Here is a 14,778-nt window from a genome sequence, read left to right as displayed (position 1 = left end):
AAACTTAAAAAATAAAAATAAAATATTAATTCAATTGGGCGTTGTATATATCATTTCAGTTGGACTAAGTTGAACTTAGGCTTTAACTTTAACTCTATAATATATTTATAAATTAATAATAAATAATAATAATACAAAATATTAAAGGATATTTACGGGTCGGATAACAAAATGGGTAAAGGGACGAGTAACGGGACGAGTAACGGGACGGATATTGAAAACTAAACTAATACCTTATATTCGTTCCTTATTCACGGGTAATATGATTATAATACCCTTTATTCAATCCTAAAGCTGTGGGTACTCTTTTTTCAGAACGGATATAAATTGAGTAACGGATCGAATACGGGTAACGGGTATTAGTGCCTAGACCTAATGTCCTCGGCCTCGAGTCCCGTGAACCCATCTCCAATCCCGTACGTGTCAAATACTATCAAGCCAGCTTTATCAAACCCAACACGTGATTTATTACCATCCGTAAGATTTTTTTTCCCCCGAATAAACCGCGTAGCTCAGTTTTATCATTCATCACCTGTAACCGTCTCCACCCGTGGATTTAAAAAAAAATCTAATCTCTTCTCTAAAATAGCACACGCCTTTTCACCGGCTATATCCGGTAATTTACTCTATTATTATATTTTTATGCTAATTTTTTTACGTATAAGGGCTTTTTGTCTTCTTCTTCTTCTCCTTGTTCTTTGTTTCTAACAAATTTCAGGAGAGAGCCACTGAATTCGATTTTGACCTCACAAACCCAAAATTCTCCCAAGAAAATCTCTTTCAACCGAACGAATTTGAAAACTCACCAAGAAGGTTCTCTATCTCTCTCTCTCACATTCTCTCTATCTTTCAATTTCTCGTAATCAATTTTGTCTTTAATCTTTGTAGTTTTCTTTTTCTTTCTCGATTCATACAGATTCGGAGTTGTAGCGTCTCTTCGTAAACAATGGAGGTGAAAGTAGCTACCACGACGTCGTTTCATTGGTCAGGACGTCACACGACGATTCCTCAATGTCCGTCGTTTTCTCAAACCCTAACTTCCTCAAAACGCCGTCGTTCTTCTCGTGGAAGAGCCGGAGATGCCTCCTCCGTTGTTGGAGGATCTTTAGCTTGTCAGAGTAGATTGAAACCTTCCACGTTTCTTGGAACGCAATCTGGGAAGCTTCACCGATCTAAATCTTGTGAGCCTTGGGAATTCTCTAAGGTAACAACAACAACAACCACAACAGATGTGGTGAAGAGAAATAATAGTTCGTTAAGGAGAGTTTGTAGTGCGAGCTCAGGTTTCTTCTCCGACGAAGCCTTCTCTGTGAAGATGCAGGAGTTAGCCTCACAATTCAGGATTGCAGGGCAAGAAGACGAAGAAGAGAACAAACACAAATCAGAACCAGTAGTAGGTAATCGTAGATTTGGTTCTGTGAAGCTATTACAAGAGTCTGTTCCAGGTTTAGCTTCTTTGGAAGCACCATGGGCAGAGATGGTTAACCATTCAAGTATTCAAATGAAAGCAAACAGTGTTGATTTGCCTCTGTCACTTAGGATAATAAAGAGGAAGTTACAAGAAGAAGCGCTTAAAGAAGCTAGTGCATCTAGTTATTGTTCTATCAATAGAGCTTTTTCTTCTATGGTTTTCATGTTTGAGGAGCTTCATAGCTTTGCGTTGCAGACTAGGGTGGGTGTTCTTAGGCAGGTTAAGAAGGAGATGCGTGCTTCTTTGCTTTGGATTTTCCAACGCGTGTTCTCTCAGACACCTACTTTGATGGTTTATGTGATGGTTTTGTTGGCGAACTACACTGTGCATTCAGTTGCATCAAACCTACCTATTGCAGCATCTCCTCCAGACTCAGAGGAGACAAAAGACGTGCCATTGGGTAGTAAAGGTCCAGATCAGACGCATCAAAGGATTGATTGTTCTTCATTAAAGGAGTCTAGTTTAAGTGGAAGAGATGGTAAAGGGATTGATGGGTCCAAATGGTTAGGTTCCCACTTACCGTTACACCGAGACTCGGTTTCAGGAGAAGGGATTAGAGAAGAGGAGATGAGTCTGTGGAATTCGATGGTTGAAGAAGCAGATCAGATGCAAGATTCCCCTGTTGACCGTGACATGAGATTGAGATTTGTTTCAGCGATCCGTGCAAGGATTGAATTGGATGATTATGCCAATTACACTAGAACAGAGCTTTTATATAAGATAGGTTTGGCTCAAGAGCCGAACAACCATCTGCTCCTAGCTAACTACGCTCAGTTCAATTACCTCGTTACTCAAGACTACGACAGGTGATACATCCTTTACCTATTCTTGCATCTAACATTCAAGAGTTTATTACTTGTACTTTGTGAAGTATATCCTTGCACTTGGCTCATTGAACATCAAAGGTGTGTAGATTGGTCATGATTCTATGTACCTTTGGAACTTGACAAATGATGTTTGCTTTTGGATGTGTGTTAGAGCGGAGAACTGCTTCAAGAAAGCCATAGAGTCAGAAGATGTAGATGCGGAAGCGTACAGCAAATACGCTATCTTCCTGTGGAAAGTTCGGGACGATCTCTGGGCGGCTGAGGAGAACTTTCTCGAAGCTATATCTGCAGACCCTACCAACTCCTTCCACGCCGCCAACTACGCCAGCTTCCTCTGGCAAACGGGTGGTGAGGAAACATGTTTCCCATTAGAATCGTCTGAGTCTCCTCAGGAAATGGCTTAGGAACGAGTGAATGATGTGGTTTGTTAGCAGTGAAGAGACAGGGACAGAACTTAGGTACAAAATAGAAGCAAGAGGAAAACTGTAAGTAGTGTTTTTGAGTGAACCAGTGCAGCTGATGAGCATTGCTTCTCTTTGGTTCTTTTTGTTTTTTTTTGGCTTTTGCCTAACTTTCCACTCTAGTAAATACGGTCGCAGATTCCATTGGTCTACTGATCATGGATGCGTCCAATAAGAAAGAACATGTGTAGATCCAACACTACTAATAATAATCACTGAGCATTGCTTTTGGTGAAATAATAAGTGAGCATATTTGAATCGTTTAATGTAATTGTTACTGTCTTTGAGCTTCGTTCAGCAGTGTTGTGGTGCTAACAGAGACTCACGCACAACTTTTACAGAGTCTACCGCTCTAGCGTTGAACAACCTTTCCCAATAAATGGGCCTTGGCCCAATTTTGCCACAACTTTTACATGGGACAACATCGCACACTCAAAAAACCAAGGCGTGTCTCTTCCTCTTTCATACGTTACATTTGAAGAAATAAATCAGACAAATGGGAGAATATGACTATGTGCAATCTTCCATTTAAAAACCTCTTACAAGCTACAAATAATATAATCACAATAACCTATTTACTACATATTTGTGCCCATATATATCTAAATAAAATTAAAACCAAAATAAAAAGGTATCCAAGTAATTTAAGAAAAAATGTGTGAAAGGGAAAGAGAAAGAGGATAAGACACTTGTGGAGAGTTTGTGCCAAGAAAAATCCAACGGCTCAGATTTACCCAACCTCGTTATAATCCTTTTGTAACAAATGCCACACGAAGACAGACAGGCAAACACACACAGTTCCGATAAAAAAACAGGGAAAGAGAAGAAGAAGAAGAGAGGAGATAAGCAACAATGGTTTCTTCACTTCTGTCATTTGCTCCGGCCACCGTCAGGGTTTACGCCACAGGCGCAAAGGGAGCTTCAGGCCCCGCAAAGGAGGAGAAGAATCCCCTCGACTTTGTTCTTGGGTTTATGACAAAGCAAGATCAGTTCTACGAGACTGATCCAATTCTCAAGAAGGTGGAGGAGAAACAAGCTACCAGAAGCAGTGGCACTACCAGTGGCAAAGGAGGTACAAGAAGCAGTGGCACTACCAGTGGCAGAGGAAGCGTTCGCGGTGGTAAGAACTCAGCTCCAACGCCTGTTGCCCCGAAGAAGAACGAAGGTGGATTTGGTGGCTTAGGTGGCCTCTTCAAAAAATAAAAGAAACATGTATAGTAATTTGCATTGTTTATGCCTCTGTTTTTATTCTCTATAATTCTTCGGATTTCAATTATATATAAGCTACTCTTTCTTCATCTTCTTTGACATCACATGATCTAGTTATTGTTTTTCTGAACAATTATCAAGATTCACTCACTACTTCGAGAAATCTGAGAATAATATAGTATGAGTAATGCTAACGCCAATTTTTTTGTGGATTAAAATGAGTAATGTTAATGCAACCTTTTGTGCGGGTCCTTTAAGAGCTGCATTACACATACATCAGTCCTTTCAAGAACAGAGCAAAGGGATGATTCATATACAAAGAGGACCTTGTAGGAATTCAAGAGTGTGAATCACACTATTTTCAAAGCAGATATAATATGTAAAGGCGGTTTATACATCCGAATCAATTATACACTTTTGCCAAGTTCTCTTTAAGAGACTGTATCTAGCAAGAATAACAAACATCAAACAAAATCTATGAATTATATCACCAGAGTCATACTCCAATATGGTTCTTCCAATTTTGATTCAAGTGTTCTACGCATGCTGGAACCATGAATGCTATGCTTAGGCAATGGTGATTACTAGACCTGACCTGGAGATACCATAAGGCAGCCAGGAAAGAGCTGATAAACCGTGTTAGAAACTGTCTTTATGGTTATAATTGATGATAGAACATAGTAGCTGTTAACTGGAGCTAGCTTGTGCCGGGAGTAGAAGCTCTTGCTTTCCTTTGACAAAGACTGCAAGTTCTCCTGGCGCAACCACCATACTTAACCACTTCTGCAGTTCTTCACCCTCTACTTTCTCTTTCTCTGCACCAAAACATGACATTTCATCGAAATGAGCCAGTTATCACATTAAACTCAAGCAAAAAGCCATGGAAAAACAAAACTTTTAGCGATGATATCTTATAGTGTCCTAAACGTTTTCAAAATCTGTTTTGATGAAAGTAAACAAACTTATACTACTATACCTTCAAGTTGAGCACCAAGCCCTTCCAATACATCTGGATTAGCGCGTACAACAGACAGCGCAACATCGAGGGCAGCTTGTAACAAAATTGTCACTTCTTTTTGAACAAGATCAACTAGTTTCCCCTGTGTTGTAACATGGAAGGTTAAACTCTTGCATTCTTTCAACGGGTATGTTAGAAACCTAGGAAAAGACAATGCAAAATGACTGTAACCTGATCTCTTCCCCATGGTGAGCCTCCAGAGTCATCAATGCCACCACCAGAAAGTGTAGCCACAGACACAGGTCCGATTTTTTGGTTAAGACCATATTCAGCTACGGCCTTGTATGCCATATCAGTCGCCCGCCTTATATCGTCAAATGCACCTGTTGATATACGCCCTGAGTATACAACTTCTTCAGCTGCACGACCTCCAAGAAGGGTAACCAGACGTCCAAGCAGTTCATCAATGAAGAGCAAATATCTGTCTTCACTGGTAGGGGGAATATATGTAAATCCCAATGCCCCTCCGGTTCTCGGCAATATGCTTAATTTCTAACAACACAATGAAGATGAGCAAGACTTGAATCATCTACACACATTAAACAGCAGAGACAATGAGCAGACATATCTAGTTTTTTTTTTGGAATTTTACCTCCACACGTGGCTGTCCAGTAAGAAGATTTGCAACAGCAGTACCAACCACTGCATGCCCAGCTTCATGCCTTGCAACCACTGCCTTCTCATTGCCTTTTAGCCTTGCAGATTTTTTCTCTATGCCCTGAAACAGATGCTTTGTAAAAATCATATTTTGACAATTGCATTACATAATCAATAGAACAGAAAAGTTATAGAGGTACCGCTATTGATCGCTCCACAGCTTGAATGAAGTCAATTTTCTCAACAGTCCCCTTGTTCTGTCTTCCAGCTAGCAAGGCAGCCTCATTTACCAAGTTTGCAAGGTCTGCCCTGAAAAATAGGACAAAAGAGTTTATGAGATAGTGATATACAATACGCCCAAAAAAACGTATAACCGAAGAAATTTCAAATCAGAGATAATACACAAAACTGTACCCCGTGAAACCAGTGGTCATTGAGGCAATATTTCCAAGGTTGACATCATGTCCCAAAGGAAGCTCTTTCTTTGACACATGGACTCTCAAAATGGATTCTCTTCCAATTTTGTCCGGCGTTTCCACCTGAAAAATGAATCAGTGCCTTTGAGAGAACCTTATCAAAATGCCTAACTATTTACAAATATTCTGAGTTAATCCATTCTACCAACCGTAACAACACGATCAAATCTCCCAGGACGACGCAGGGCCGGGTCTAAGACATCAGCACGATTTGTAGCTCCAAGAACGATGACTGCAGAGTTGCTATCAAAACCATCCATCTCCTGCAGAAAAGTATCTAACATGTAATTGATTCATGGAAAAATCAAGCATGCTACTTATGCAGGAAAGGTGCATGAAAGCAGACTTACCGTAAGCAACTGATTCAAAGTTTGCTCTCTTTCGTCGTTGTTGCCGACTCGGAATTTACCATCACGGCTTTTTGCCACAGCATCTATCTGGAGCATGAAAAGGAAATACAAAATTTTGTTTAAGATGCCCCGAGGTATAACGTACTAGAAATAATCTGACATTGACTACGAATACTAACCTCATCAATAAATATAATTGATGGAGCTTCCTTCTTGGCCCGTGCAAAAAGATCCCTTACACGTGAGGCGCCCATGCCGACATACAGCTCAACAAACTCACTTGCAGAGCAACTTATGAAGGGGACTTCAGCTTCCCCAGCAACAGCCTTTGCAAGAAGGGTTTTCCCTGTTCCGGGAAGACCAACCTAAAAAGAAAAGAATCAAAGGCATCAAAGTCTAGAGGAGAGCCATTGTAACCAATATCAGATTAAAGTGAAATCAAATGATATAACTCACCAATAGGACACCACGCGGAGGACGTGCACCTAGACGGACATACTTGTCAGGATTTCTAAGAAATTCCTGCATCAATTAATCCATGTGTAAAAAGACAAATACTAGACTGAGAGTAATGCTCTAACAATCAATCTGACCATTAATAAGTATGTGCAGAGTCTTAAAGGACTGAAACACCTACCACAATTTCTTCTAGCTCTTCCTTTGCTTCATCAACACCTGCAACATCTGCAAAAGTGATTGTTTCACCTCCACCAGAGACTTTTCCCCCATCCGGACCACTAGACTTCCGGGTCCTAAGCTGGCCAGTTGTATTCTGTGTACACCCATAGTTTTTTTTAAGAACTTGAAATAATTTAAACAACCATACTGAAATATACAGGAGATACATACCGTGGAGAAGCTAAGAGGGAATCGAATAAGCCCTGCAAGCACCGCTATGTAGAAAAGAGCTATCTGCAACAACAGATAAAAAAAAGAAACAGTTTATCGAATAAATGCTTGCCAAAAGTGAAAATGAAGTCCATTCTTTTGAAAAAGCCATCCTATCTAAGGAGTAGCACAAATAGTGAAAAATGCGGTGTAGCACCAGTGACCTTACCAATCCAGAGTTGAAGAATCCCCCAGAGCGTTTCTCAGGAGATCCAAATTCCACATTATTCCCAAGCATTTTCTCATATGGTGTTTTGATGTCACCGGGTCTAGTGGTGGAATACACAACTCTTTTCGTGGGAGACACAGTTCTAAGCAGCGATTCAGACGACTCTGACAACCTATTACTTCCACTCTCTTTCCACTTTCCATCATCTCTTAACTTAAACAAAACTTGAACCCCATCAACCTCCACTTTCTGAACCTGGTTACTATTAACTTTACTTAAAAACTCACTATACGGCACACTCACGAAAGTCGTCTGAACTCGAGGCTCCGATCCAGGTAAAGGTATCCCAGGCCAAAGCAATCGCATCACAAACATAACAACACCCAATTGCAACAACAAAACTCCAATCCCCTGAGCTTGGATTATAGGCTGCCACTGCCACTTCTTCTTCTTCTTCCCCTTAGATGATGACCACCACACCTTATCTTCCCCTTGCTTCGACGATGAACCCGACTTAGCCGGAGTACTCTGGCTTCTCTCTTCATCCTCACTACTCTCACTCGAACCCTCTATATGATCATCATCTTCTTGACAATTCACAACAACTCTTCTGCTCGTCTTCCTTGAAAACCCATCAAAAAGATTAAACCTTTCTTGATTTCTCAACACCGTAACAGCTTTCTTCTTCTTCTCCAGAGGAAGCGGGATTGAGTTGGAGACGAAGCGATTCGGGTTCTGGGGATAAACCCTACAACGATGGTTGAAAAAGCTCGAAGCTTTCGAGTACAATAGAGTATTATGATGACTAACACAAGTAGCGAATTTGAACCTAGCGTTGATTCTTGGCTGAGCAAATTCGAATGTAGTAGTAGTCATTATTTCGAAACCCTAGAAATTGGGGAAATCAAAGAACGCACATTTCATAATTCGTTTTTTTATATATATCCATCTGTCTAATTCAAGACGACAGAGGTTTGCTGGGAAATTCAACTTCGAATATTGATCGTTGGATCGATCGTTAGATTAAAATTCGACCGTCGATGTCACTAGGGGCGACTAAATTAGAAGTTTAGAACACCGGGCACCGGTAAAGCCGAGTAATCCAGTGTGACACGGCGCACTGAACTACATGGTGCAAAAGAGGACACGTGGATTATAATTGGAGAAAGATTTAAGAGTTTCTTGGGGCCGAAAGAGGCCCAAAATAGCCTAATCAATCCTTCTCTTTTAGAAGAAAATAAAAACCAAAAAATCACTCTATCCAAAATTCTAGTATGGTCTTAGTACGAATAAATTATAAATGTCTCTGAATCATTTGTAAATTACCTTCAAACTTCAAAGCTCTTCTATAGGCTATAAACCGAAACTTCAAACTGCTAAACTATTGTAATATGACTTAAATTATAAATGTCTCTGAATCATTTGTAAATTCTAGTTCGATCCAGCCTAACTCACTATTCACGTGTATATACTATATAGTAACATCTATCATTTCTTATTCCTTACTCCTTAGGCTCTTTTTTGTTGTTGTTTGAGTAGCTGAGAATCTAGGATTCACTTCTTATCCGGTGTCGTACCTTAGCCAAGATCAAATGGAACAAATTTGTTAATCGGAGCCAATTCGCCTATGGTGCTTCCGGTTTTCTTGAAAAAACTATCATGTTATACGTAATTAATATTCTTAATCTGGTTTAATCAGGCTATGAAGTTAGTTAATCGGAATGCTTTTAACATTTTATGGTTTATCATATTGTTAGAACGCAATCAGATTGAACCAACAGCTGAAAAACTACAAGGAATACCAAACCAAAGTGACGAGCATCATGGGTAGAGAAAGCGCAAACGAGATATTCTCACGCGCGATTCATCTTGTAAGCACGAGACCAAGCGATTTTTTTCAAAGCTATTACATCAATCCACGTGAATCTTGACATTCCCAAAAAGCTCTACCAAAATAATCAACACCATATCCGGTAATAAGGAGGAAATGCCCATATTCCTCATCTGCTTTTTCATTTGGATAATAAATTTCTTTAAAACCAATGTTATTGTACGACTTATGAACCGTAGAGAGCCTAGCAGTTGTGGGCAATTCATGTATGTAGTTCATGAGTAACTCCTCAAAATTAAATTGCATATCATGTATCCACCACCGCACAAGTACTTAGTATTTAGTAAAATTTAAATTGTTGAAGTATAAATTCTCCTTATACATATATACATGGTTTGATTGATAATATTACATATGAGTAAGTATTTTCAAACTAATTTTTCTGATAAGATTTTGCATTTATGTATCATCTTACATATGTTTTTTAGAAAAAAAATAATCTAACAAAAAAATAAGCAAAACATATGCAAAATATAAACAAAACATAAGTAAAATACTTTTATACATGTGTTTTTATAACAAATAAAATAGACTCTCAATTGTCGTACCATCTATTTTTTTTATTGTCACGTTAGCATTTTGTTAGTTTATTAAAAAAAACTATTTGTAAAAAAAAAATAATACAAGTTCTCAAATATACTATGCCTTATTTGAATGATTTGAACTTTTTGTTTTAATATGTTTTGTTTAGTTAAATTATATATTAGTGTATTTAATTTTGAGAAAAATATAACTTTTGCTATTCATACGAAACAAATACATATTACAGTTCATATTGTTTTTACAGTAAAACCTCTATAAATTAATAATCTATAAATTAATAAACATTATAAATTAATAAATATTGCTAATCCCAAGTCGGACCAGTATAAAAAATATCAAAATTTGATAAGACAATAAGATAATAATTTTTATAAATCCTCATGTAAAATATGGTCCCAATAATATCGTAAATTAATAATCATGTAAATATATATATATGTATGTTGATATATGTATGCTTTAAAATTTTGAATTTTCTTCTGAAAATTATATCTAGAAATAATTCTTATATTGTCTTTTCAAACTATAATGATTGAGAATACTCTATACAATGTCATAAAAATAGCTAAGTTTTTTTGAAGTTTTCAATTTCTACTTATGCACCATTTTCATTTTTGATAGTTTTATAGAGTATTTGTAATTTATTGTCAATACTGTTTTCTAAATATTACAAATTCAATTCTAAACTGATAACATCCTAAAGTCTAATCTCATTTTACTAAAATTGTCTCAATTCATAATTTTAAAAATTTAAACAATTAAAGTATATATCTATAAATTAATAATTATCAACTTACACTATAAATAATAATTATTAATTTATTTATAAATAAATTAATATCACTATAAATTAATAAAATATTATGGTCTCAACATTATTAATTTATAGAGTTTAACATTATTAATTTATAGAGTTTTTACTGTAGTCTCCTGAAAAATACATATTACAAAAAGACAACTGACTATAAACGAAACAAATACATATTACAGTTCATATTGTTTCCTCTAGCGGCGTGATCCACCACACATACTTGAGTACTTTTTGTCAACGTTACTGTTTTCATCTTTTGAAAATATCTAATTTGAGTTTCAAAAGGTAAAATACAAAAGTTTACACAAGCTCTGCGTTTTGTTTCTCAAAGATCTCTAATGTAGTAAACACAAAGAAAAGAACTGTACAAATGTGTGTCTAATAAACCAAGTCTACCTCTATTTCTAATCCAGATAAACCCTTTAGCAAAAAAGAAAAGCTAATATACATTGTCTCAGTTCCAGTAATATGCAGGGGAGGAAAGTCGGAGAACAACAAAACCTCAGCACTTTAATAATCTCATCAAAACTGTTCATTAGCCGTTAGCCGAAATAAACAACAGAGCCGTTAGCCGAAATCTTTAAGAAGAAGAAGATGTTCACTACTGTTCGTCAATGAGAGACTTCAACTTCTGTCTGAATTCAGGGATCTTTTATGCATCCACGACCATCACTCGACCCATCAACTGATGATTCTTCAACTGCAGGAATTGACATTATAACCAAACATCACAAAACAGAAACAACTGTATTCAAACTTATGTTGTGATTCCGGCGAAGCAAAGTATGTTGGCATTCAAGAGATGAACTTGCCTCTTGAGATGTAACTAGCTGCGAGTGCATAGAGAATGCGAAGGACCAAGAGCTAAGCTGAATAGTACATTTTTAAGCAAAATGTTTAGCGTATAACTTTTTTTTTCGTTTCACAAGGTAATGTGAGGGTAAGTACCTCGAGAATAATTTTGATCTTCAGGCTTAAGGAATATTGTTTCCTCCTTTTCCTTTTCAATATAACAAGGTTCTCTCTGATTGGGATGCTTCAACTAATATAACCAAGAATCCACATCAGAAAGAGGATTCAAAAACCGGAAAAGAATCTTATGGGAACACAAAAAACACCTTGTAAATCTTGGTGAGTTGAAGCGGAATGACCCTCGAAGCTCTTCTGTAGGCTATAAACCGAAACTTCAAACTGTTAAATTAACATTTCTCATAAGTCATAAGTAAAGAACATACCTGAGTTTATCTTCAAAAGACCATACCTCGTCTTCAGTGGCCCATGAGACTTCGTCGAGTAAACCAACATCTTTCTCCTTTTTCTCCAAGAGTAGTTCTAGATCACTCACTATAGTCTTCTCTGGTTATACATATACAGTGGTTAATAGAATGCATACAGTAAAGTTATAAAACCAAATACGAACAAACACCTTCAAACATTCAATTCGATCATTAAGCATAGATAAAAAAATATAAGTAAAGTCCCGTAACAAAGATGAGTTTTTACATGACTTGCCAAGTTAAGAGCAGTGACAAGAGCAAATAATGCTTCATCCTCATCATCTGCTACTTTGACTACAGTTGCCACCTTTGTTTGATTCAATATCAAATCCAAAAAGCCGCTCAAATCCCAGTCCTTGTCATCGAGATAGTTTTGTAAGAGAATCTTTGAGAAAGTCTCAATCTTTAAGGTTACTACTAACTACAAAGTACTAACTAACCAAAAGACATATCCGGATGAGGCAATTTACGTCTAGCCGTTGAAGCAAAAGGCTAAAGGTAGATACTTTGACAATCTTCTTCTCCCTGATAGCCTTCCGAGGCATCTAACCCAATCCAAACTAACAAAAATTTAACGCCAAATTAACCAGAACCTAAAGTTTGTCTCTTCTCTATGAATTGAGATCATAACTTTACTCCATAAAGAAAAAAAGAGTATGAATAGCAATTCTTTGGATTGAGATTGACGAGAATCTTACCGACGGTGGAGCTGAGATCTAGCACCGGTTAGAGAATCGGCGGCGACTTGGAGATAGACGGAGAGAAGAACCTGGTTTACTAAAATAAACGGCTTCATACAATTAAATTTCCTAAACCGAATGGTTCAATCGAGTCAATTCATACCGGATTTTTTTTTAATCCACCGTACCGGTCCGTTCCAACTAATAAACCCGACCTCTGTTCCTTCCAAATCAAAGCCCAATTGGACCCCAGATCGACCCCATTGGATCCTATACAGAAAGAAACGGAGTAACCTTATGAAACGGAGAAGTCAGTGTGTATTCAAGAATCAAGATTACTGTAAACATTCACAATTTCACATGACTAGTGTAGAGACTAAGGACTCGAGGAAGATAACAAAAAAGGTTTGTTATGAAGTAAAAGTTAAGTTTCATTCAAATGCTAAAACATGTGATCTCTTCGTAGATCTTTTGACTAAACTCAACGAAAGAAAAACATTTAACAAACCATATATATGTGTATATATATAATAGTTAATTACTTTTGTTCCTTGATTGTGATTGATTGCATGAAAAATGTGAGAGGTCACGTATGTCTTCTTGTGGGTGCGTTGCGTGTTAAAGTTTACCTTCTTTTGCATCGGATACGACGTTACTACCGCCGACCTCATAGAGTAAACGTCTGAAAAGTCTTTAAAAAATTTCTGATAATGTCAAAAAATTCTTTTTTTTTTGGTTTTTATTTTTAATTTTTTTTAAATCCAGAATGTTTGTTTTCCATTCTTGTCCAAAGAAAATTAAGATATTTACAAAAAATATATGAGTAGTATCAATCCAACCAAACGAAAACGAATCTAAGACCCAAAAAACTGAATCGGTTTTTTTTTAAAAAAAAACTGTAAATTAAAACCGCTCTCTCTCGTCACTCTTCTCTTTCTTCGGGAAACTCGAATCGATTTGGGTGAAAGTGTAGAACTAGGGTTTTCTCGTTTTCTTTCAATCAAACAAAAATCAAGTAAGAAGATGGTGAAAACAAGGGGGGGGGGTCGTGTGAGGAGGAGTGAGCGTTTGAAAGAGAAGAAGATCTCACAAGGAGATGGTGGTTCGAAAGCAAAATTCGATTCGCCGGAAGTAGGTGTGTCGGGTTTGAGTCCGGCGACAGTAGGAGGAGAGAGAGCTTTGAGTACGGTGGCGGAAGAAAGTGAAAGTCGAGTTTCGGAGGAACCCAATCCGGTGGTCGGAAGAGAAAATGCGAACGAAGGAGAGAAAGCAAAATCCGGTACTCCGGAATCAAGTAATCAAGAAGAAGATGATGAAGAAGGAGGAGATAACGAGAGATCTACTTCTGTGGAATCAAGAGATGGAGAAGAAGAAGAAAACGATGAAGTGGAAGAAGAAAACGATGAAGGAGAAGAAGGTGAAGAAGGGGAAGAAAAAGACGATGAAGGGGAAGAAGAAAACGATGAAGGAGAAGAATCGGAAGAAAAAGACGATGAAGGAGAAGAAGAAGAAGAAGATAAGGAGGGAAGTTCGAACTCGGCAGGTAACTGGAGAAGGAGTACAAGCGAAAGTGAGAGGGAGCACAAGGAGCACAACGATGCAAGTGTAAGTACAACAAGTCTGTGTCATTCGTTCGGAATTGAATTGGAATTTGAAATCGATCTAGTAGAACTGGTAGAACTGGTGCAACTAATGGGTGTAGAACGAGTAGAACTGGTACAACTAGGTGGTGTAGAACTAGTAGAACTGGTACAACTAGTTGTTGTATAACTGGTATAACTCATGTAATACTGATATTGTTGCAGGAATCAGAGGAGGAAACAGAAGCGATGCAACCTTTAGGAATGCACTTTGAGCCTAGTCAGTACAACAAAAAAATCAAGCTATCGACAAGGTGTCATATTTTTGAAACTGTGGAAACGCTGGATAAATTAGAGCATCCACTGACTAGTTCTGAGAGGGATTGGTTTGAGAAACATCCACAATTCAAGCACATTTTCCACATGCCAAGGGAACCAAACCATAAGCTTATGGGAATGTGGTTTCTCTTACTTCGAACGGCTAAAATCGAAAAAAAGAAGGAAGCATGGTTTGTTTTGAATGGTGTTCC

General features: G+C 37.6%; 4 protein-coding genes across 16 annotated transcripts; 2 read left to right on the top strand and 2 right to left on the bottom strand.

The window, feature by feature from the left end:
• Positions 683-3,025, top strand: LOC104780520. The gene is made up of 3 exons (XM_010505022.1): positions 683-813; positions 917-2,277; positions 2,450-3,025. Exons 2-3 carry the CDS (start codon positions 947-949, stop codon positions 2,700-2,702), a joined length of 1,584 nt encoding a protein of 527 aa, XP_010503324.1. The 5' UTR covers positions 683-813; positions 917-946; the 3' UTR covers positions 2,703-3,025.
• Positions 3,527-4,067, top strand: LOC104780519. The gene has a single exon (XM_010505021.2). It carries the CDS (start codon positions 3,612-3,614, stop codon positions 3,960-3,962), a length of 351 nt encoding a protein of 116 aa, XP_010503323.1. The 5' UTR covers positions 3,527-3,611; the 3' UTR covers positions 3,963-4,067.
• LOC104780517 (ATP-dependent zinc metalloprotease FTSH 7, chloroplastic) lies at positions 4,311-8,391 on the bottom strand. The gene is made up of 13 exons (XM_010505020.2): positions 7,467-8,391; positions 7,259-7,321; positions 7,047-7,181; positions 6,866-6,931; positions 6,589-6,774; positions 6,410-6,496; positions 6,209-6,322; positions 5,998-6,122; positions 5,784-5,892; positions 5,579-5,704; positions 5,158-5,478; positions 4,945-5,068; positions 4,311-4,783 (listed from the first exon to the last, which is right to left on the bottom strand). The coding sequence occupies exons 1-13, from the start codon at positions 8,340-8,342 to the stop codon at positions 4,656-4,658; spliced, it is 2,460 nt and encodes an 819-aa protein (XP_010503322.1). The 5' UTR covers positions 8,343-8,391; the 3' UTR covers positions 4,311-4,655.
• LOC104780516 (protein BCCIP homolog) lies at positions 11,518-13,143 on the bottom strand. 13 transcript variants are annotated; one of them, XM_019244643.1, is made up of 7 exons: positions 12,687-13,143; positions 12,429-12,548; positions 12,215-12,343; positions 11,947-12,062; positions 11,830-11,882; positions 11,660-11,753; positions 11,518-11,580 (listed from the first exon to the last, which is right to left on the bottom strand). In XM_019244643.1, the coding sequence occupies exons 2-6, from the start codon at positions 12,531-12,533 to the stop codon at positions 11,716-11,718; spliced, it is 441 nt and encodes a 146-aa protein (XP_019100188.1). In that variant the 5' UTR covers positions 12,534-12,548; positions 12,687-13,143; the 3' UTR covers positions 11,518-11,580; positions 11,660-11,715. The 13 variants fall into 13 exon arrangements, 6 of the variants coding, with proteins under 6 accessions (XP_019100188.1, XP_019100190.1, XP_019100192.1 ...); XM_019244645.1 differs by having other exon boundaries at positions 11,830-11,902; positions 11,973-12,062; XM_019244647.1 differs by having other exon boundaries at positions 11,973-12,062.

Source organism: Camelina sativa, chromosome 4, assembly GCF_000633955.1.
Source record: "Camelina sativa cultivar DH55 chromosome 4, Cs, whole genome shotgun sequence".
NCBI lineage: Eukaryota > Viridiplantae > Streptophyta > Magnoliopsida > Brassicales > Brassicaceae > Camelina > Camelina sativa.
This window is presented reverse-complemented; position numbering and strand designations above follow the sequence as displayed.